Below are 20,352 nucleotides of genomic sequence, written 5' to 3'. Positions count from 1 at the left end.
TCAATGCCAGCCTCGCTCGCTGACCGGTATCTCGGTTGATGAGGATATAAAACTGGCTTCGGCTTATCCAGGAACTTGGCTTGTTCACTTTATCTTAAAGGGATGGGCAGTTAGTTCCACCAGCAGTGACCCCAGGTGGGGACAGTTACCCGTTTTAAAAATAAGATCTGTCCATGTCCTGGGGAGTACATTTGGACATGCTCCTTAAGGCCCAAAGTCACTGTGCACATGACATGTCCTCAAAAAAGAAGGGAAGCAAACAGTGGGAGGGACCAGAGACTGTCCCACGATGTCACCCTCACTCTCTATGTGCAAGCCTGCCTGCTCAGACGTGGCCGGACACCCACTGCATGTGAGCCCATAAATCCAATGGGATGGGGGGGGGGGCAAGGTGCAGAGACAGCAACCGTTCCAGCCTACAGAAGCACAGGCTGTCCCCTCCACAGGTGCCGCATGGCAGAATTTAGGTTTCAGGGGACTGTGTGAAACCCAGACTCGCACTGAAGAAATAACTTCCCCGTGGAATGCTTGAGCTTCTGAGTGTGGGTGTGGAGAGACCCAGGAGCTAGGACTGTTTGAAATAAATGTCAGGTCCTCAGAGTAAGTCTGGAGGAGGGGTCTGCATCCCAGGGCTCGAGGAGGCTAGGCTGGGCACTGCCTCAGCCCTCGGACCACATACTGAGGTCATTTGAGCATCATTGCCCAGAGGAGGGGTCCTGAAGCGGGAGGGAACCCCTAGATACTCAGGGCGAAGTAGACTGTCAGCGGTTTCTGGGGGAGATGAGTGAAGACTGATTTGACCTATCAGATGTACGATGCCATCTCAGGGGCTAGCACCGGGGGCGGGCGGGCAGGCGGGCAGTCTCAGTGGGGAGCGCCTCTTGGCGGGGCTGTGGGTCTTAAGTTCTCTCTCTGCTCACAGAGACTAACACCAGCACTTCCCTCCTCACCACCCCAGAGCCGAATGGCAGAAAGCCTGCGCCTCTTTGACTCCATCTGCAACAACAACTGGTTTATCAACACCTCGCTCATCCTCTTCCTGAACAAGAAGGACCTCCTGGCAGAGAAGATCCGGCGCATCCCACTCAGTGTCTGCTTCCCAGAGTACAAGGGTCAGAACACGTACGAGGAGGCTGCGGTCTATATCCAGCGTCAGTTCGAGGACCTAAACCGCAACAAGGAAACCAAGGAGATCTACTCGCACTTCACCTGTGCCACCGACACCAGTAACATCCAGTTCGTCTTTGACGCGGTGACGGATGTCATTATACAGAACAATCTCAAGTACATTGGCCTTTGCTGAGGAGCCAGGCACACGGCCTGCCTGCCTGTGGCGAAACCCGCGGGGGGTGTCGGACCCCCAGCTCATGCTAGAGAGGCCCAACCCCAGGGGCAGGAAACGGGGCTTGAAGAGTGTGTCCCCACCCCACCCCCAGCCTCTGCCTTCTTGGCCCCACGTCTCAGCAAACATAAATATATTTGGATAGATTGCTAGGTAGGTAGGTAGGTAGACGACACACAGACACGCGCACACACGCACATCCGGAGATGGCAGAGTTCGCCCACGTGTCAAGGTTTCCTGAAGTCTTACGGAGCCGCTGTCGCGAGTTCAGTTCCGAGGCCGTCTTGCCCCCCTTTCACTCTGCCTTCCTGAGTTGGCCCCACTCTGCATGGGGGTTCACGTTGGACTGCCCCGGGGCGGGGAGAGGCCGCAGGACTGGGGCCAGGTCCGGCCAGCTGTGCCCATTGCCTGGAAGAAGGCCAGCTCACCAACTGAGCTCCGGACTGGGGACTACCACTGAGCAGGAGGGAGGCCCAGAGCAGGGACTGTTGTTCCTCCCCTCCTAGCCACACCCGACTCGGCCACTCTGCACCACATGTGTCCTGTACCTCGGACCTGCGGAAAACAAGGGACTGTACGAATCGGACCTCTAACCACTGGTGGCTCTTTTTAAACAGCTAAAAAGTATGCAGCGAAAATTAACCCAGGAAAATGAGTGGCATCGTTTATTTCAAACTAGGCCAGCTGGGTTTGCAGCTCTCCTTCTGCTGGTCTGATGTTTTATAAATGGAAACCTGGTTTTTCTTCCCTGGCATCTTTTTTTTTTTTTTTTTTAATTTTTATTTTTGGCCAAATTTTATGTTTCGCAGAAAAAAAAAAAAAAACAAAAAAACTACAGTTTCGGATGTGATTAACTATTCTTTTTTAAGTGCAGATTTTCAAAACACATTTCATTTCAGGTGTCCCTTTTGTGTCTGGCTTGCTGAGTATAGAAGTTGTCATCTGGACGATTCTGCTCCTCGGCTCCAAAGAATTCTGGGGCGAGCGGCACCCCGGCGCCAGCCTCATGGGACATATGTACATAAGCCCCTGCGACGTCCTCTTGTAATTGGTGCCCGTTTTCTGCTTCGTTTTTATTTAAGAAAAATAAATGTGATGTATTTACAGAAGGTTCTTTACTAGGAGCGAATGAACAATCGCTGAATGTCTTGGTATTTAAAGTGTAAATTATCTATGGCTTTGCCAAAAGAAGGGAGGGCAGGCAAGAGAAGGCACTCCCTGGTCCCCAAATACTCCAAGCCTGAGGTGGGCTGGGAGCTGCTCAGACTCCTGTGAAGGCGCAGCCAGAGTTGTGGCCTGAAGGAACCCCTGCTGGGACCTGGGACCTTGCATTCCAGGCCTTCTAGCCCCAGGGCCCACAGACGCTGGTCTGGAAAGAGCCCTGGCTGTGTATAAATACAAAACCCCTGCTGCCAAGGGGATGGCACCACGAGAGCCCTTGCCAAATCTCTCTCAACCCTTTGTTTGGTACCCATGAGTCCAAGGTCAATGTACAGAATCGCAGCCAAGGAATTGAGATGTACAGAGGGAGAGAAGAGCTGATGACCGTATGAAAGTCAAAGATTGTCTACTTTAAGAAAATAAAATACCCTGAATGGAGCCGAACCTTGTTCCTGTGTGCTGTGTGTGGCTTAGCTCGGTGCCATCTAAAGCAGCTAGAGACACCTTCCACGCTGGGGTCTCTCCCACTCCTTCCCCACGTCTACATGCATGCACAGGTAAAGTCATTTCGGAATGAATTTAAAAAGGAGGAGAGTTACAGAAGAGAATAAACCTACCAGGCCCCTCAGATGTGGCCTCTGATGGCAGAAGATTGTAAATGATAGTGCTGACCCACTTCTGCTGTTCCCAAGACCCCACCCAGCACTGGCCCTGCTTGCACTGTTACTGGGACTCCTTACCCCACAGATAAGCTCTTCAGGGGTGTCAGTTGGCTTCCCAGAAGGAAGAAAGTATAGGACAGATCCCCTCCTGCCCACTCGGTGGCTTTTGTGTTCAGAAGTACTTGGGGTGGTAGAGTGGTACCAATACAAGTCAGGGAGGTATGCCCAATGAGGGTCCGCTTCAGGTGCCATCAGACTGTACAGTTACAGTAATACTCCGCACCTCTGCGGGTGGCCAGTGGTGACCGCCTTATACTTGGGGAAGCATCCCAAGATCAAGTTCAGGAATCAGGCAGTTGGGGGATTCCCTCAAGTCAGCGGAACTCGGTGTTCTTCATGGGGAACACAGGAGGAGTAGGGTGCTTGGATCCCCACCCTGCACTGCATGTGGATGGGGCAGGAATCCAGGAGGCGCACAGGATGACCCTGAAACTGCTTCCTCCGAGGAGAACTCCAGACAGAGCCCTGAGTGTAGGACTGCCGACATCCACACAAACATACTCAGATACAAACACACAGACCCGGGTCTCTGGTCCACCTACCCTCCTACCTATGTGAGAATCTCCTTTGCCTGTCGCCATGTCACCAACTGTAAGAACCCAAGGGGGACTTTTGTTTAAGGAGATAAAGCGTTCAACTGTAAGTCACTAAGACATACTCTGTGCTTTTAATACCAGCTGTGAAACAGAAAACAGATTTCACTGTGAGCATCTTTAACCTAAAAATACACAGCTGAAGGGAAAATAGAAAGATTCTGCCTCCCTGGGTGTGTGCAGGGAGCAGAGGAGGCCTGACCCAGGAAGTGGCTTTCCTCTAGAGCCCCATGGGCACCTTCTCGGGATCCTTCCCAGCCCCTGTATTGGTTACTTGCCCTGTTGCCTTGGTTACAATAACTGACAAAGGCAACTTACTTTGGCTCACAGTCTGAGGTTCCAGGCCATCGTGTTGGGGAAGTCATAGCGGTAAGAGCAGCTGACCACACTGCGTGCATGATCAAGAATGGGAGAGCCCATTTTTGTGCCCCTTTTTGTTCATCTGGAACCCAGCATGTGACATGGTGCTACCCAGAATCAAGGTGGGTCTTCCCTCCTCCACCTGCCTAATCTGTATCACCCTCCCCAGGGTTGTCCAATGGCTTAGCTAATCTATACTGACCATTAACAGGCATGCCCAGAACCTGATCGACCATGAGAGTCTAGATCCTGTCAGGTTCACAAGATCAACCATCCTATCCTCCAGAGACAGGCCTCCGTTCTGCGTACCATGCTGGGCTGTCTGTGACAGTTTTCACTTCCTTCTTGCTCCGCAACCTCATAGGCCTAGATATTTCCATCCTTCAGGATCAAGCTTAAGTCCACCTCAGCCTGTCTGAAAGTCTTATCCTTCCCCATGTCCCCACCTTCCCACAGTCACCCGCTCTAGATCAGTATAATAATAGCAAGTTTCACTGATTCATCCGCCAGGTACGGTCTGACCTTCCCCCGGGGGGCACAAGCTGACCCTAAGAGGCCCAGGAGAGGCCTGCAAGGTAAACACCACTAGCCGGCTTTGGCAGGGAAATTGGCAACAGGACTTAAAAGGAAGTAAGTGGGGAAACTGATGACAAGAATAGCTGAAGGGACTGGCCTGCCCTCTGAGGGTGCTGTCTAGCCTCTCCCAAGATGCACCACCATCCGGGACTACCACCTTCCTCGGGGACCTGTAGGGTCACGGATGTATGGGAATCCATGATGGTTACGGTGATGCTGGCCGCCCTCAACAGCTGTGCTCTACACCACACTCCTAAGAAGCTGACATTGTTTATTCTGCTTCACAAACAAGGAGACGATATGGAGAGATGGCTCTGCTCAAGCATGAGGAGCAGAGTTCAACTCGCAGCCTTCACATGAAACACTGGGCCTCATGGTGTGGGTTTGTAATCCCGGTACGGGGGAGGTGGAAGCAGACGTGTCCACAGTGCTTACTAGCCAGCCCAGCCTACATACATCCCAGTCAAATACCCTGTCTCAAAATAAGGTGGACAACTTCTCATCCTTGCTCCCCTCTTCTCTCATCATCCTCTGTTTGAAAGCTTTCAAAATAAACTCATAAAAAAAAAGTGTTCAATTGTATGTGAATACTCTAGAGAAATCTAGTCCAATTAAATAGTCAAAAATGTCTAAAGGAAATAAAACGTTATTAAAATGTAAAAAAAAAAAAAAGATGGACCGTTCCCATGAACTAAAACCCAAGGTTATCTATGGCTCCACACACATATATGCCTGTGTGAGCATGCACACGCATATACACACACACACACAACACACACACACACACACACACACACACACACACACACACACACACACACAGGCAGAGACCTCAACGGAACAACTTCTCATCACCCAACAGCATAGCAAATGACTTGGCCAGTCTACAGCGTCTAAGGCTTGTAGTGGTCTGTCTAGACCCTGGATAATAGCAGACATCCAAAACAAATGGGCAGAGAGTGGTCCCAGCTGGCACAGGGGTCAATGTCATGGAGGGCGGCATTGCACCATGAGGATGAGCAGCCACCAGAAGCTAGAGATAGCACTCTTGGGGGACTCATCTCACCGACAGAGGCCTAACAGGGAGCTTCAGGACTGGGGTAGTTCCCGCATCAGGTGCCAGCCAGAACAGCCTAGAGTGTGGCCCCAGGGGACCCAGCCCCTGTGGTAATTCCATTGGTAATGGGCTATTTTGAACCCTAGGGGATACTGTGAAAACATAATGGAATCAGCTAAGAAAGCCTTCTTGGCCCAAGAGAGGTGGTGAGGGTAAGTTCTGGAACTGTGGTCAGTCTTGACGGGCTAGCCAGGTAAAGGACCTGTCCTGCTGGAGGTGCCAGGGGGTAGAGAGGATAGGGGGAGGTACCCAGAAACTCTTGACAGCAGCCCAGAAACCAAATAGGTCCTTGTAATCAGTCATTGTCCTAACTAAGGCCAGAGACAGGAGCAGCTTGGACTGTCAGTCTAAGGACATGGGGGTGGTGTCAGACAAAAGAGGAGCGGCGGGGTGGGGGGGGAGTTGAGGGGGGGCCTTCCCAGAACTACTTCAGCTGCCAGGAAACTGAGGCAGATGCTGCAGAAGAACAAGGGTTGCCAAGCTGGGGCTGAGGTATACTAATGAAGGGCGAGTTTCTTCAGCAGCCCTTCACTTCAGGGAATAAGCCGGTCCCTACAGGTTCAGCTCCCTGTGGGAACAGCTTCCCGGATCTCAGTCGAGCCCAGACAATATGACTCCAGGGAAGCTCCCTGCAGCATTTTAGCCTTCCCAGGTTCAAAACCGCATGCAAACATCTTCCTGTGGTGCCCGCTGCCCCCACTGAGATCTAGACGTGGTCCGAAGCCAGGGAATGATTTCCACAGATGGAGGCTGTACGCCATCTCTGGCTGTTTGTGGGTATGTCTGGCTAGAAAGGATACCGGCATTCACCACCGGGGCTTGACCCAAGGCCAGGCAGCCCACATCAGGACCAGAGATAGTAAATTACACTGCCACCACTATATCTGGGCCAACATCGGTGAACCAGGCTAAGCAGGAGGAAGTTACGTGAGAAAGGGCCAGGCCAGACTCATCCAGAGAACCAGTCAATGCCTGAAACAAAGGAGGACCCTGGGTGGGAACTCACGGCCACCAGTTTCTGGGGAGCCTGGCCTGGCAGCCCCTCTGTGGCATTTACAGCTTCTATTTTGGTTTCTTCTCCCAACAGGGCAACCCCGTAGGACCTAAGAAGCCCGTCACTGGGACAGGCCCTAGTCCTGGAGCACCCCCTGCTGGTTATTCTAGGAACAAGTCAGACCTTGGTAGCACCAAAGATTTGGAAGGGAAAAAAACCTGCAGGTACATCCACCTGCTAAACAATATTAGCTACACGCAAGATACTCTAGAGGCTGGTGGTGCCATGGGAGCAGCAGGCATCAAGGATGCCATGGTAAAAAAAAAACCAAAAAACCTTCATTGTGGCCATGGACAGGAAGCCCCATAACATATGTTTCAAGCTAGCTGAGAGCATCCAAACAAACGACACAGACTCCCACCAACTAGCTACTGCCCAAGGTTACATACTGATAAGAGAGATGCTGAAGTAGAAGTCCATGTCACACCCAGAAGCCCAGCTAGGACACCATGCGACATACAGCCACCCCCCGCGAACCCCAAAGCCACAGCACCCAAGTGGTCCCAAGATGCATCTCGACCCAGGCATCCACCACACTGCCTTCCTCCCTCTGCCCATTTTCCCGGTCACCACCCCAAGCCCTTGCTGCCAATCCTTCCACTAGGCTGCCTGGGCCTCCCTCCTGGGGACCTCGTCCACAATGACCAGCACCCATCAAGGCCCCGGGGCCAAGAGCTGATGCCTCGGTCTCTGGAAAGGCTGTGTTCACTGGGCTTGTCTGCACAGCAGACGCCGCACTCATGTTGTTTGGGTTCTACAGGGAGACGGGGAGCATCCGAGAGAGCCCAGAACACCAGAGCTTTCAGAACTCTGGCAGGATTGATTGGTGAGGTCTAGAAAGATGGGCAAAGCTCCATTCAAGGTATGACCTTCACAGGCTAAAAGTGGAAAATAAAGGCTCCTATTTCCTGGAAAGCATGGCAGGATGTCTTCACGAGCTCAGGATAAATGGGACTGTCTTTTGTAGCAATCCCCCACTTTGGGGAAGCACAAAGGAATGGCTGGTGAGACCGACTTCCAAATGAAGAACTTTCAGGTCAACAAAGGAACAAATAATGAGAAGCGACCTATCTCCGTTAGTTTTCCTGTCACTGTGATAAAATACTCTTGACCAAAGCAGTTAACGGAAGGAAGGGTTTATTTGACTCAGAGATCCAGGAATAGCCCATCACAAGAATGTCACAGCAGCGGGAGCCTGAGGCAGCTGTCAGTGATCGACACATTCACAATCATAAAGAAGAGAGTGGCTGATTCATGTGTTCAGCTCACTTTCTCCTTTTCTTCAGGATCCCAGCCCAGGGCATGATGCCACACACGGTGGGTTGGGTCTTCCCACACCAAATAACATGCCCAAGACAGTCCCGAGAGCGCATGCCCAGAGCCTGTTTTCTAGGTGATTCTAGGTCTCATTGAGTTGGCAATGGAGATTAACCATCATGCTACCCAGCCAGTCCAGGGAAAAAAATGATATTGTCAGTTCAGGTGATCAACAAACACGTGGGATCTGGGACAACTCCTTCATGTTAACAAGAAGTAGAAGAATTAATTGGCAGGGTGGATCCCAGCTCCCCAGAGGCACTGAGCAGAGAGGAGCCTGAGGTAATGCCGAGCAGAGAGATGTTCATTCTCACTGGTCACACCCGCGGGCAACATCATATGGCAGTGATCTACCACAGCACACCATTGGGCTAACTGATAAAGATGCCACTGCCTCGGGGAGGGTAGACTGGGAAGCAGTTCTGGCATCCTGCAAAGGGAAAGCAGGCAGGCATCTAAGGCCAGCATCACCTTCCCTAGCAGACTCTAGGGCATCCCTCTTGTGAACCAGAAAGGTCTGTGCAGAGGTGCTCATTCCTCATTCCTCCTGCATCCCAGAAGTGGAAACAACCAACATGGGAACATGTCACAATATATTCAAGAGCCAGGCATGGTGGTGTACATCTTTAACCCCAGTACTTGGGAGGCACAAGCAGGCAGATGTCTGTGAGTTCGAGGCCAGCCTGGTCTACAAAGTAAGTTCCAGGATAGCTAGGGCTGTTACACAGAGAAACCCTGTCTCAAAAAACCCAAAGAACAAAACAGAACATAATACATTCAAATGACAAAAGAGTGCAGTGAGAGTATAAGACCCTTCGATACAACATGGGTATGTTTCAAAATTATAATATTAGGGCTAGTGAGGTGCTCCACAGGTAGCAGCACTTGTCACACATTCCTGGTGACCTGGAATCTATGGTTGTTTGTTTGTTTGTTTGTTTTTTAAATGGATGCAGTAGCAGGCATCTGTAATCCCAGCATTCCTAAGGTAAAAACAGAGGGTGGAACCAGAATTGCCCAGAAGTCTTAAGCCAGCTAACTTGGAGTATGCAGGACAGCATCAGGAGCAAACCAAACCTTACCTCTACAAGGTGGAAGGCAAGAACCAACTCCCAAAAGTTCAAAAGTTGCCCTCTGCCCTCCACACACAAATCATTTCTCTCTCTCTCTCTCTCTCTCTCTCTCTCTCTCTCTCTCTCTCTCTCTCATTATCATCATCATCATCATCAACTGTGATGCTGTGTGGAAGGAGATGTACAACACATATACAATAATACTTTTCAAAATTATAATATTACTTCTTAGGGAATTTTTAAGTTGCAAAGGGATACATGCAGCAAGACCCACTTAACACAGACTTAAAATATGCAAAGTAGCATTATATATATGTGTATATACATATATATATATATACTTTTTCATTTACTATATCTGTGGCAAAAATCCATGTACATGTTTAGGGTTATATTCACTAAATTGTTAGCAGCTCGAGGGAGATGAAGAGGAAGGGTACTATGTGTGGAGAGATACAGAGAGTGCTTGGACTGTATCTATGCCTTAAGTGGATACAATCAGATGTCCCTTGGCGGCAGAATAGACAAACTCTAGTATACTCACTTAATGTGAATCCTAGCCTTCCAAAATCATTTATGATCCAGCAATGAAACACTAAACGAAAGCATTCAAAACTGAAATAGAAATAGTATAGACTGAATATTCTCATCTTCATAAAGCTTAGAGCCATAAACTGAACTAGGAATGTAAACTCCACGATGGAGTATTGGTCAGCACATGTGAAGCCTGGGTTCAATACCACTACCCCCAAAAGAAAAAAAAATACCAGACAACCCAGCATGTGGCCTTACCAACTGAAGAAGTCACCCTGAGGAAGAGGAACCCAGAATCAGGCCTGTGGAAAGGCTTGGGAGGCTCCGAGGCTTATTATTTGTGTTCATTTGTTACAGATTAAACTAAACATTTGCTTATTTGCATTTTTAGAAATGGATAGGACTCGGGGTCTTTCTCTTACTTCTGAGCTACACTCCCAACTTGGTAAAATACATTTGTCATGTTGGAACAAAAAGCTAACTTTGTTGCTGCCACTATGGTTTTGAGACAAAGTCTTATTCTGCGGTCCAGGCTGGTCCTCCTCAGCACTTGGGAGTAGCTGGGGGTACAAGGTTGCACACTGTTGTACAGACCTGCCCCGAGGTCATTTTAAAAGGAAAAAAAAAAAGGACCAAGGACTGTGATCTGCAGCCTTGCACCAAGTGACCCGGAGGGGAAGACCACGAACAGTCATACACCAGATCCCATGTGCGAAGCAACCCTACCTGCAGGCAGCTGTGCCAGATGCTTGAATGCCTGGTGTAGGTTCTCCCGGCAGACGACCTGGTGATCATCCAGCAGGTGTGACAGGGCTAGGATGATGTCATGCTCTAAGAAGCCAGTTCTAAGGAAGGGAAGATGGGTTTAGACATCAAAAGACCATTTCGTGTTTCTTTTCTTCGTTTTTTTAAAGATTTGTTTATTTTATGTGTTATGGGTGTTTTGCCTACGTGTATGTGTATATATCACATGTGCACCTGGTATTCAAGGAAGTCAGAAGAAAGCCTGGAACTGGAGCCACCATGTGGGTGCTGAGAACCAAACCCAGGTCCTCTGCAAGAGCAACAAGTGTTCATAACCACTCTTCTGTCTCTCCAAACCCAATTTCATTTGCCTTAACAGCTGAAGGCTCTTCTGTTGTGTAAATACACTGCATTTTAGTTATCCATTCATCAGTTTATGGGCATTGGGGTTGTTTCCATGTCCTAGATATTGTGAATAAAGCAGCGCTTTATCACATGGCTGATCAGTTATGGATACCGTAGGATACAGAGTCCTTTGGGCATGAGCTCAAGAGTGGTATAGCTGGATGGTGTGGTAGATCTATTTCTAGCCTCTTGAGGAACCACTACACAGATTTCCACAGTGGCTGCATCCAGTTTACACTCCCACTAGCTGTGAAGAAGTAGTCTTCTTTCCTTACATCCAGGCTAACTTTGTCTTTTTTTTTTTTTATCTTAGCCATTCTGACAGGAGTAAGTTGAAATCTCAAATTCATTTTAACATGCATTTCCCCCAATAACAGAGGATGTTGAATATGTTTGAAAATGTTTCTCAACCATTTGTATTTCATTTTTTGAGAACTCTCTGATTAACTACTTTTATGCCTCATTTTTAACTGGGCTGTTTCTTGGCGTTTAGTTTTTTTGGTTCTTTGTATCGTCTAGCTATGAATGGCGTAGCTGGTAGATCGTTTTTCCCATTCTGTAGACTGCTTCTTCATGTGAGTGGTGGTTTTCTTTGCTGTACAGAAGCTCTTTAGTTTCATGAGGTCTCATTTATTAATTACTGGTCTGAGTGCCTACCCTATCAGTGTCTTTTTCAGAAAGTCCTTTCCTGTGCCAGTGAGTTCAAGTATATTCCTTACACTTTTTCTTCTATCAGATTCAGGGTATCAAGACTTATGTTGAAGTCCTTGATCCATTTGGAGTTGAATTTTGTGCTAGGTGAGAAATAAGGCTATCTTTCCGTTCTTCCACACATAGCTATTTTCTTTGACTATCAACATTTGCTGAAGATGCTCTTTTCTCCAATGCGTATTTTTGGCTTTTTTGTCAAAAATCAGTTGGCTATAAGAGTGTGTGTGTAGCAGAAGTTTCAGGGAGAAGCAACTGAGAAACTCTAGGCCTATAGGCTGAAGATGGATGCCCCAACATTACAGAGGAACTTTAGGTGACTGTCCAGGCAGTCAGATGTCTCTGTCATTCTAGATTTTTGCAAGTTGCTTACAATGCACTTCCTGTTTACTTAGGTAAGATTATATCCTTCTGAGGGTCTTTGATGGAGTTGAAGACTAGATAGTTATAATTATAGCTTTCCTTAGTCATGATAAAAGATAAATTAGATATAAAACTTTAGACTCATAAAATAGGATAGATGGTAGAATATTTTCTAATTTTGCCAAATATAAATAGACTAGATATCGTAACTGTAATTCTTGCTTGATAACTGCTTTATTATATATAATTTTACTATGTTAAAACCTTCCTTTTTGATTATACAGAAAAGGGGAAGTGCTGTGGGATTTCTTTCTGTATGCTGTGAATATATGCTGTTCCCACTGGTTAGTAAATAAAGCTGCATTGGCCTATAACAGGGCAGGATGGAACCAGGTAGGAAAATCCAAGAGAGATAACGAGAGGAAAAAGGAGTGGGGGCGGGGCAACATGTAATGGGATGCAGGTAAAACCAGGGACACGTGGTGATACGCAGATAAATAGAAATGGGTTAATTTAAGATGAAAGAGCTAGCTAGCAAGAAGCCTGCCATAGGCCATACAGTTGGTAATTAATATAAGCCTCTGAATGGTTATTTTATAAGTGGCTACAGGACCGAGGGGCCGGGTGGGACCCGAGAAACTTTGTTACATGTGTGCTTACATATGGGGTCTCAATTCTATCCCAATGACCAATATGTCTGTTTTTATACCAGTGCAGTGCTGTTTTTATTACTATAGCCCTATGATCTCTGAAGAGCTTTAGATAAGATCAAGTCAGTGACCCTGCTGGAATCCATGCTATCTCAAGCCAGAGAGATCTTCCACCTTCTAGAAACCTGGGAGGTCATAAACACAAAGCGTAGTGGCTTATGGGGTGGCAAGAACCACAGTCCTCTCACTTTCGAGCAATGTCTCTGGATCCTTCTAGCCTGGATTCTTTTCAACATTTCGAGCATCAGTCCGGCCACCTGTGAAGTGGCACATAGCAGCAGAAACTTGTAACCCACCTTGCCTACACAGTGGAGCTGAGCTCACCGCTGTTCTCCAGCTCTGGCTCCCAGGGAGAGATTTCACAGCCTGGCACCCCCAGACTCTTCCCAGTCCTTCCTTCTCTTGCCTTCTCCCAACTGACTTACGCATTTGCTTGCAGCCCTCTGCTGCCCTCCAGACCCACGGCTGCCCTCTACGTTTGTTCTAACAACATGTAAGTTAATTAAATATTAGGTAAGCCAATTAAATGAAGAGCTATTTTTATTTCCTCTTGAAAGAAATTTTGAATGCTATGTAAAAACTCAAATGAATCTCAAAGAAAGGGAGGTGACTGTAAGATATTCTACATTTTTGTGGGCAGATTATTGCAATTGTGTCTTTTTTTTATCTTAGTGTGCTTTTGAGATACATGCTGCAAATCAAACTGGTGGTTTAAGCAGAAAAGTCCATAGAAACCACCACCTGATGGACCCATATCCTAGAAAAGGCCTGGGTCTCACACAAGGATCGGCAAATGTCTTGTTTGTGATTTTGAGTTCATTGGGCTGATTTAAAGGAAATTCATTGTATCTTTTATTCCTTGACTGTGAACCATTTCTTTGAAGCAGACAACAGCATCTGCAAAGGAGTCTTCTGAGGTCACACCTGTCAGGGTGGGTTCGGGAATAAAGCCATGTCTGAAGCGCTTCGCTAAATGTCCAGCACAAAGGACATGCCCAGCCAGTCACGGCGCTGTGACACTGGTGAGAACTTAATCGTAGAGGATGATTTGCCCCGTTCTAGAAAAAGAAGATGCTAGCAGGACACACCCACTCCAGAGCTGCTGGGCTTCCTCCTCTCCTCCTTCCTCCTCCCCATGATTCATATTCATTCCGCACCAAGCATTCTTTGCACACTGGCTGGCATGCTTCTTGGTCCCAGTTCTCAGGGGACTAAGACAGGAGGATCATTTGTACCAAGGAGTTCTGGGCTAGCCTGAGTAACACAGCAAGGAGGGAAGGAGAGGGGAAGGGAGGGAGGAATGGTGGGAGGGAGAGAAGCCAGCAGGGGACTCACTGGTAAAGCGTGTGCTTAGCATGAATCCCTGGGTTCAATTCCTGGCATCAAAGGATTTACAAAAAAAAGAAAAAAAGATATTTAGGAAGAAAAGGAAGACCAGTGGAAGAAGGGATGGGAGTTAAAACTGGGTAACAGAAGGTGTGGGAATAAAGAAAGTACATGATACACCTGCTTAGGAAATATGATGAAATTCATGGGTTTTATACAATGACTATTTGGTAACAATAAAAAATTTAAAGACAAAAACACCCAGAAAGAAAAAACTAAAACTAAGAAAGTCGTTTGACTATAAAGAATGTGGTTCCTCCTGGGAGTCTGTCCGCTCCAGATGAGTATGTGGGAACACAAATTGGACTTGGTGTTGTTTTTGTTTGTTTGGTTGGTTGGTTGGTTGCTGCTGCTGTTGTTTGGGGTGGGGTGGCACAAGAGTGGGATGGTGGCCCTGGGAGGAATGGGAAGTGAGTATGATATGGCTGCATTGCATGAGATCCCCAAATAATTAATCAAAAATTGCATTGGGGGGTGCCGGGTGGCGGTGGCAGGCAGATCTCTGCGAGTTCAAGGCCAGCCTGGTCTACAAAGCAAGATCCAGGACAGGCACCAAAACTACACAGAGAAACCCTGTCTCGGAAAAAAAACAAAAACAACAACAACAAAAAAGAATGTGTCTCCTTTGCTAGCGTGCCAGCCAAAGAACAAGGACCAGAATTCTCAGGGAGCTTCCTGCACATCAGGGTGTTGCGTGATTTGACTTCTCAAGGTGCCAAGATGCCACACTTAGGAGGCCATCCTTGTCCCTCCTTGTCACTACTTGTGTGACATGAGGGTGAAGTTTCAACACAAGGAGTTTGAGGCAGTCACTTAGGGCTTGGTGAGCCACTAGCCATAATAATAAAATCACCGTTGAGGGCTAGAGGTACAGTTCTGTTCTAGAGTACTGATTAGCATATACAAAGCCCCAAAGTTCAATGTCTTTTGTCCCAAAAAGGTAGGAAGAAAGGATGGAGGGAGAGAGTGAGGGAGGGAGGGAAGAAGGGAGGGAGGGAAATAAGGAGGGAAGGAGAGAGGAAAAGAAAAGGGTGTAGAGCATACTGGGGAGGGGGAAGTCAACACTGATTTGGAGGTGGAATTTAGAAACCAGCATTTGGTGGGGACGATTTCCCTTCCTTATCTACCGTAATGTGCAGGGAAAGGGCTAAGTTTAGAATCCTGCACTGAGCACATTTGGGAGGGACAACTTTAAGATGTATTCTGGCTCAGTTTCAGGGCAGGGAAGGCATGTCAGTAGGACCAGCTACTTAACTGTCTGTGGTATCAGAAGCTTATATAGCACACTTGCTTATATCCCAGCAAATTGGGAGGGAGAGGAAGAGGCCGAGTCCAGCCGGAACCCAGGCTTGGCTGTGGCCCGTAGAATCCATGCTGACAACTAGGCTCCATGTCCAAAAGGTTCCACAACCTCCCCCAAAACAGTATCCGGAGCTTCCTCGGGGAGCACAGGTGGGTCAACGCTACTACAGTCTGTCTCCAACTCCAGAGCACAATGGTCATCCTCTCTCCCCTGGGGTTTTCTTAGCCAAAGTAAGTGAGACAAAGAGATTTGGCTAGGTTGCAGAGCAGGAAAGGGTACCTCACCACCGACGGGCCAGAGCCCATGTTCCTACCTCACTGCTCTGATGGGAGCATTGATCTACCTTCTTGAATTAGGGCCCAGACTGGCACTGTGTACCCCCTACATGTCCCACCACAGCACCGAGCAGCATCTGTCTCAAGCAGGTACAGGGAGGTCACTAAAGGTCTGAAAGCATGGGGTAACATCAAAGCCCAGAGTGGCTTTGAATTTTTCTGAAACAACATGAGGCCCTTTGGGTACGATATGAAGCCTTTCTCAATGTCAGTATTTACACTAAACAAGCCTGAGACAGTTGGCAGCTTGCCCTCAGAGCTGCTGTCTTTCACTGTGAGCCTCTATACAATGGCAGTGGTCTTTATGCAGGAGACTCCGGAAAGGGCATGGTGGTGTGGTCCGAAGTGCTACCTTTTTTTTTTTAATTTTTTTTTCAGTATTGGAGGCAGAACAAGGGGTCTTATACGTGGTGGGCACATGCTCTGCCACTGATCTACAGCCTTACCTAGGATTCTGCTTTTGTACCAAGCACAGCTAGTGCTCCCTAATCAAGGGGACGAGCTCAGCTAATGGGAGAAAGCACCCTGCCCCAACTGCCACTGGGTCTCTAACTAGCAAGGTGAAATAGCGTTTATGTGCAAATAGCGAAACTTGACACAGGAGAGGACCATTTGCAGGTATTATACACTGTGTCCTCGGCGTCTCAGCAGGAGGTGAGGCCTGTTCAGACCGCACAACAGAAAGGTGAAGCCACGCTCCCTATGAGCAGCTAAGACAAGGGACTCAAGAACGGCAAAGGTTTTGCGGATGTTGAATCTGAACTTCTCGCCTTCAATGGGGGAAGGCCAGAACCAGGATCTAACATAAAAATCAGTCTAGCTCCAGGGTAGAGCACCTGCACAGCATGCATGAGGCCCTGGGTTTAATCCCTCAGGACCAAGAAAAGGGTTTGGAACAGAATCCTGTTATGCTGTCACAAGGACAACCAAAACTACCCTACAGAGAGAATTGTCATCAACAAATAAAAGCACCACATGAGAGCAGTGCTACCAACAGAAGTTAGAGCACTCGGGTCATGTGAGGATGTCTACCCGGGGGGGGGGGGGGGGGGGGGTAGCACAGTTTCTAACTGTGACCTTGGTTTTCATTAGTAGTTGCCCACCTGCCTACGTTATGGGTGGCCATGATGTACAGCACCTCGGTGGTCTTTATCCGTACCAGGTTATCATCATCCTTCAGCAGGGCCTTCAGGCTCTCCAGGCAGCCTGTGGAGACAGGAAAGCTTTTGAACATTTGCCAGTTCAAAAAAAAAAAATGGGTAGAAGTTAGCATGTGACCCAATGTTTGGCAACAGGAAAGTACCAAAGGTCTGTACTTTGGGTTTGGGGGAGTCAAGTCAGTGGCACAGCATCTGTTAGTAGAAGGGGTTCACAACCCGGGACCATCTCTCTTAATCTCTTCATAATTCTTCTCTCTCCGACTTTTTTGAGACAGAGTCTCACTATGTAACCCTGGCTGTCCTGGAACTCACCATGTAGACCAGGCTCCTGGCCACAAACTCACAGAGATCCGCCTGCCTCTGCCTCCCAAATGCTGGCATTAAAGGTGTGTGCCACCACCGCCTGGCGTTATCTGTGCCAGTTACCTTGGATTTTTTGTTTTGTTTTTTGTCTTTTTATTGTTTTGTCTTTTTTTTTTTTCTTCTGGACCTGGGAACTGAACCCAGGGCCTTGTGCTTGCAAAGCAAGCACTCTACCACTGAGCTAAATGCCCAAATCCTCACTTTTCCTGTCCACTCCTCCTCTTGTAGTCAGCCCTGGGGTTAAGAAAGTTGCCCTTGACGTTTCTTTGATCTCAGGAGAGACATGAGGTCAGATTGGAAACCTGCCATATGCATGCTGCTCCTGCAGAGGACCCCGAGTTCAATTCTCAGCACCCACATCAGGCAGCTCACAACCACCTATAACATCAGCTCTGGGGATCAGACACCCTCTTCTGACCTCCACGGGCACGTGCCTTCACAAACACATACCCGCCCACAGACACATACACATAATGAAAATATAAAAAGTAAAATTTAAAAAAGAGAGACATTCCACAAACTGGTCACATGCATGCCATTGAATTGGTTAGATCCACGGATGCCAGATTTAGTGTATAAAGATCCTGCTTAAATTTTTAAAGATTTACTTATATTACTTTAAATTATGTATAGGGGTGTGTGTGTGTGTGTGTGTGTGTGTGTGTGTGTGTGTGTGTGTAAGTTTGTGCACATGAGTGCAAGGGCACACAGAGGACAGAGGCCCCAGATGCCCTCAGGCTGGAGTGGCAGACACTTGTGGGTTCTCTGATGTGGGTGCTAGGATCTGAACTCAGGTCCTCTGGAAAAGCAGCAAGTGCTCCTAATCACTGAGCCATCTCTCCAGCCCCTCTATTTAATTTATTGGTGAGGCAACCTAAGACTCAGGCCGCTCTCCTGGACACTGATTTGCATATCTGTTGATTGAGACCGTTCCCTGTCTTGCAAGTAACATTGCACTTAGGGGTACTGCTGGCCTGAAACCAGGCTGAATAAGTAGCCAGTCTTCTACTGATGCCGTCCACTGTCTGAGCCACACCAGGACCCCAGTCATGACCACCTGAGGTGGGACACTCTCACCTATTTTGATGGCCTCATAGACATACTCAGGGTCGTGCATGAGGTCACACAGAGCCACCAAGGCTTTCTGCCTTGTCTGGAGATTCGGTGATTGCAGCTCCTCATTTAGCTTGGGCAAGGCCCGGCAGCCATAAGCAATGGCAGCCTTTGTGGGGTCGATGTCAGGAGGCATATACATGGAGATCCGGGCATGAGCCATCTTTCCACACCCGTCAAAGGGCTTTGAAAACGAAGCTCTGTAGAAATCACTAATAAAAGGAAAAACAAAACAAAGCAAACCAAACCTGTCGTTATTACTATTAGCATGTGGAACCCAGTAATCTCAGCCTCAAGACTGCCGGTGAAGACAAACACAGGTGAACACTTTCACCTCGATTTACAGACCAGCAGACAGAGGTGACAAGATTTCTCAAGGTCACAGCCCTGGTAAGTAACCCAAACTGCAAATCTCGGTCCTTAATGACAGAAGAAACTGCTTGGGCTACTTGATAGATGGGTTCCTTGGTCACAGGCACCAAGAAGAAAAACATTGGCCAACCAAGCAAACATCAAGATGGCTTCTCCTTTGATGTCCCTGCTTAACCGGTGGCAGCCCTAACTAGTGCCTAACTGGCATCGAACTCAACCACTCCATAAAGAGTCGCCCACATTTACAAGTAAGGAAACAGATATTGGCTAGGGAGTTGGTAAAGCTAGAAGTTTTTCAAGCAGAGGTCTTGCTCCTTCATGTCAAAGACATGTATTCACATGTTTAGGACACATTCCCAAGAAGGGATGAAGGTTAAATAATGATCTGTTATTATCTCCCCTCCCCCCCCTACACACACACTTTGAACAACTAGACAATGTGGCTTCAGGGTTAAGAATGGGATATAGTCCAGGCTGTGGTTTACCCTTGACAAGTCATTCCCTCCATGTGTGTATCTGCAGCTGAAAAATCAGGTAATAAGAGTGCTTCCTTCCTGCCCTTCCAGCATTGTCATTTAACTGAGACCCAGGAGCCTGGCTGACCAGAACTTGAAATATATTGATTGCAATTATTATCCTGATCACTATTGCATTTAGCGGCAGGAGCAGGATTCAGTTGTGAAGTAAACGACAAGCCAGACTCTGGTGCCAGCCACCAGCCGACAAGGGGAGAAAAGGGGCCAGGCTGGGAAGGTGGCAGCCATCTCTGAAATGGGCCCCACTCCAGGGAATCATGGTCTCTGGGACAGGGGCTGCTCTCCTGTAAAGGGCACACACGACAAGAATCCGGCCGCCAATGAAAAGGCGAGAGCCAGGGTGTGGGGGCGTGAGCCCTGTGTGAACGGAACTGGGTAGGTCAGGAAGCCCCCCATGCCCTGTGCCGGGCACCTACCCGCTGCAGCGGCCTCACTTGCTTTACAGTGCCTGTAGTCTCCTGGTGTCTGCCAGCCAGAGCGCTGATTCCATTCCCAGGCGACCTGGTTGCTAGGAGACTGCCAGCGTCTGCAGCTTCCCGGTCATCGCCCTAGAGGGCCAAGGCGCAGGCGCAAAAAGCCTGGGGTTAAGCCCAGCCGAGAATGGAAGAACAATAATATTTTACAATGTTACTTTGTAGAACAAAGACAACTCGCTTTTGTGGTACTGGTGGGAATAGAAAGGACTTACTTACACACTTCTCTTTCCTGTGTCCTTTGCATGCTTTGGGTCACCAGCTTGTTAAGAAGGTGCAACTTTACTCATTTTAAGGCTAAGAATCTCAAAGAGATTCAGTTACTTCCCCCGCAATTACACAGACCTGTCCCCAGAACTGCCTAGTTAGGCCCCACGTTTCTGCAAGCTGATCACCCAAACACATACTGGCTGGAGTGGTCGCCCCAACAGCACCTGCTTAACCTTCCCTTTGGCTGCTTAAGTGGATTCAGTCCTGAGTCCAAACTCCTAACCTGAACCCCCGGGGTGTATTCCTTTATTACCACTACCTG

The 20,352-nt window shown here is 48.2% G+C and overlaps 2 protein-coding genes across 9 annotated transcripts in view; one reads left to right on the top strand and one right to left on the bottom strand.

The window, feature by feature from the left end:
- Positions 1-2,947, top strand: part of Gnaz (G protein subunit alpha z) — a 52,481-nt gene extending 49,534 nt beyond the window's left edge. For 4 of the 7 annotated variants that reach the window (XM_052744702.1, XM_052744707.1, XM_052744704.1 and 1 more), the window contains one exon: positions 923-2,947. In XM_052744702.1, coding sequence (XP_052600662.1) covers positions 923-1,303 — 381 coding nt within the window. In that variant the 3' untranslated portion in view covers positions 1,304-2,947. The remainder of the gene's footprint in view (positions 1-922) is intronic. The other 3 variants (XM_052744706.1, XM_052744705.1, XM_052744709.1) reach the window with 1 other exon arrangement.
- Positions 1-19,918, bottom strand: part of Rsph14 (radial spoke head 14 homolog) — an 80,010-nt gene extending 60,092 nt beyond the window's left edge. The window contains exons 1-4 of one of the 2 annotated variants that reach the window (XM_052744710.1): positions 19,764-19,918; positions 18,404-18,651; positions 16,907-17,009; positions 10,576-10,694 (exon numbers count right to left, since the gene is read on the bottom strand). In XM_052744710.1, the coding sequence (XP_052600670.1) occupies positions 10,576-10,694; positions 16,907-17,009; positions 18,404-18,602 (421 nt within the window). In that variant the 5' untranslated portion in view covers positions 18,603-18,651; positions 19,764-19,918. The remainder of the gene's footprint in view (positions 1-10,575; positions 10,695-16,906; positions 17,010-18,403; positions 18,652-19,763) is intronic. The other variant, XM_052744711.1, reaches the window with a different exon arrangement.
- Between the last annotated feature and the right edge of the window lie 434 nt (positions 19,919-20,352).

This window comes from Peromyscus californicus, unplaced genomic scaffold (assembly GCF_007827085.1).
Source record: "Peromyscus californicus insignis strain IS unplaced genomic scaffold, ASM782708v3 Scaffold_19__1_contigs__length_69161282, whole genome shotgun sequence".
NCBI lineage: Eukaryota > Metazoa > Chordata > Mammalia > Rodentia > Cricetidae > Peromyscus > Peromyscus californicus.
Note: the sequence above shows the minus strand (reverse complement) of the source record. Positions and strands in the feature narration are given on the sequence as shown.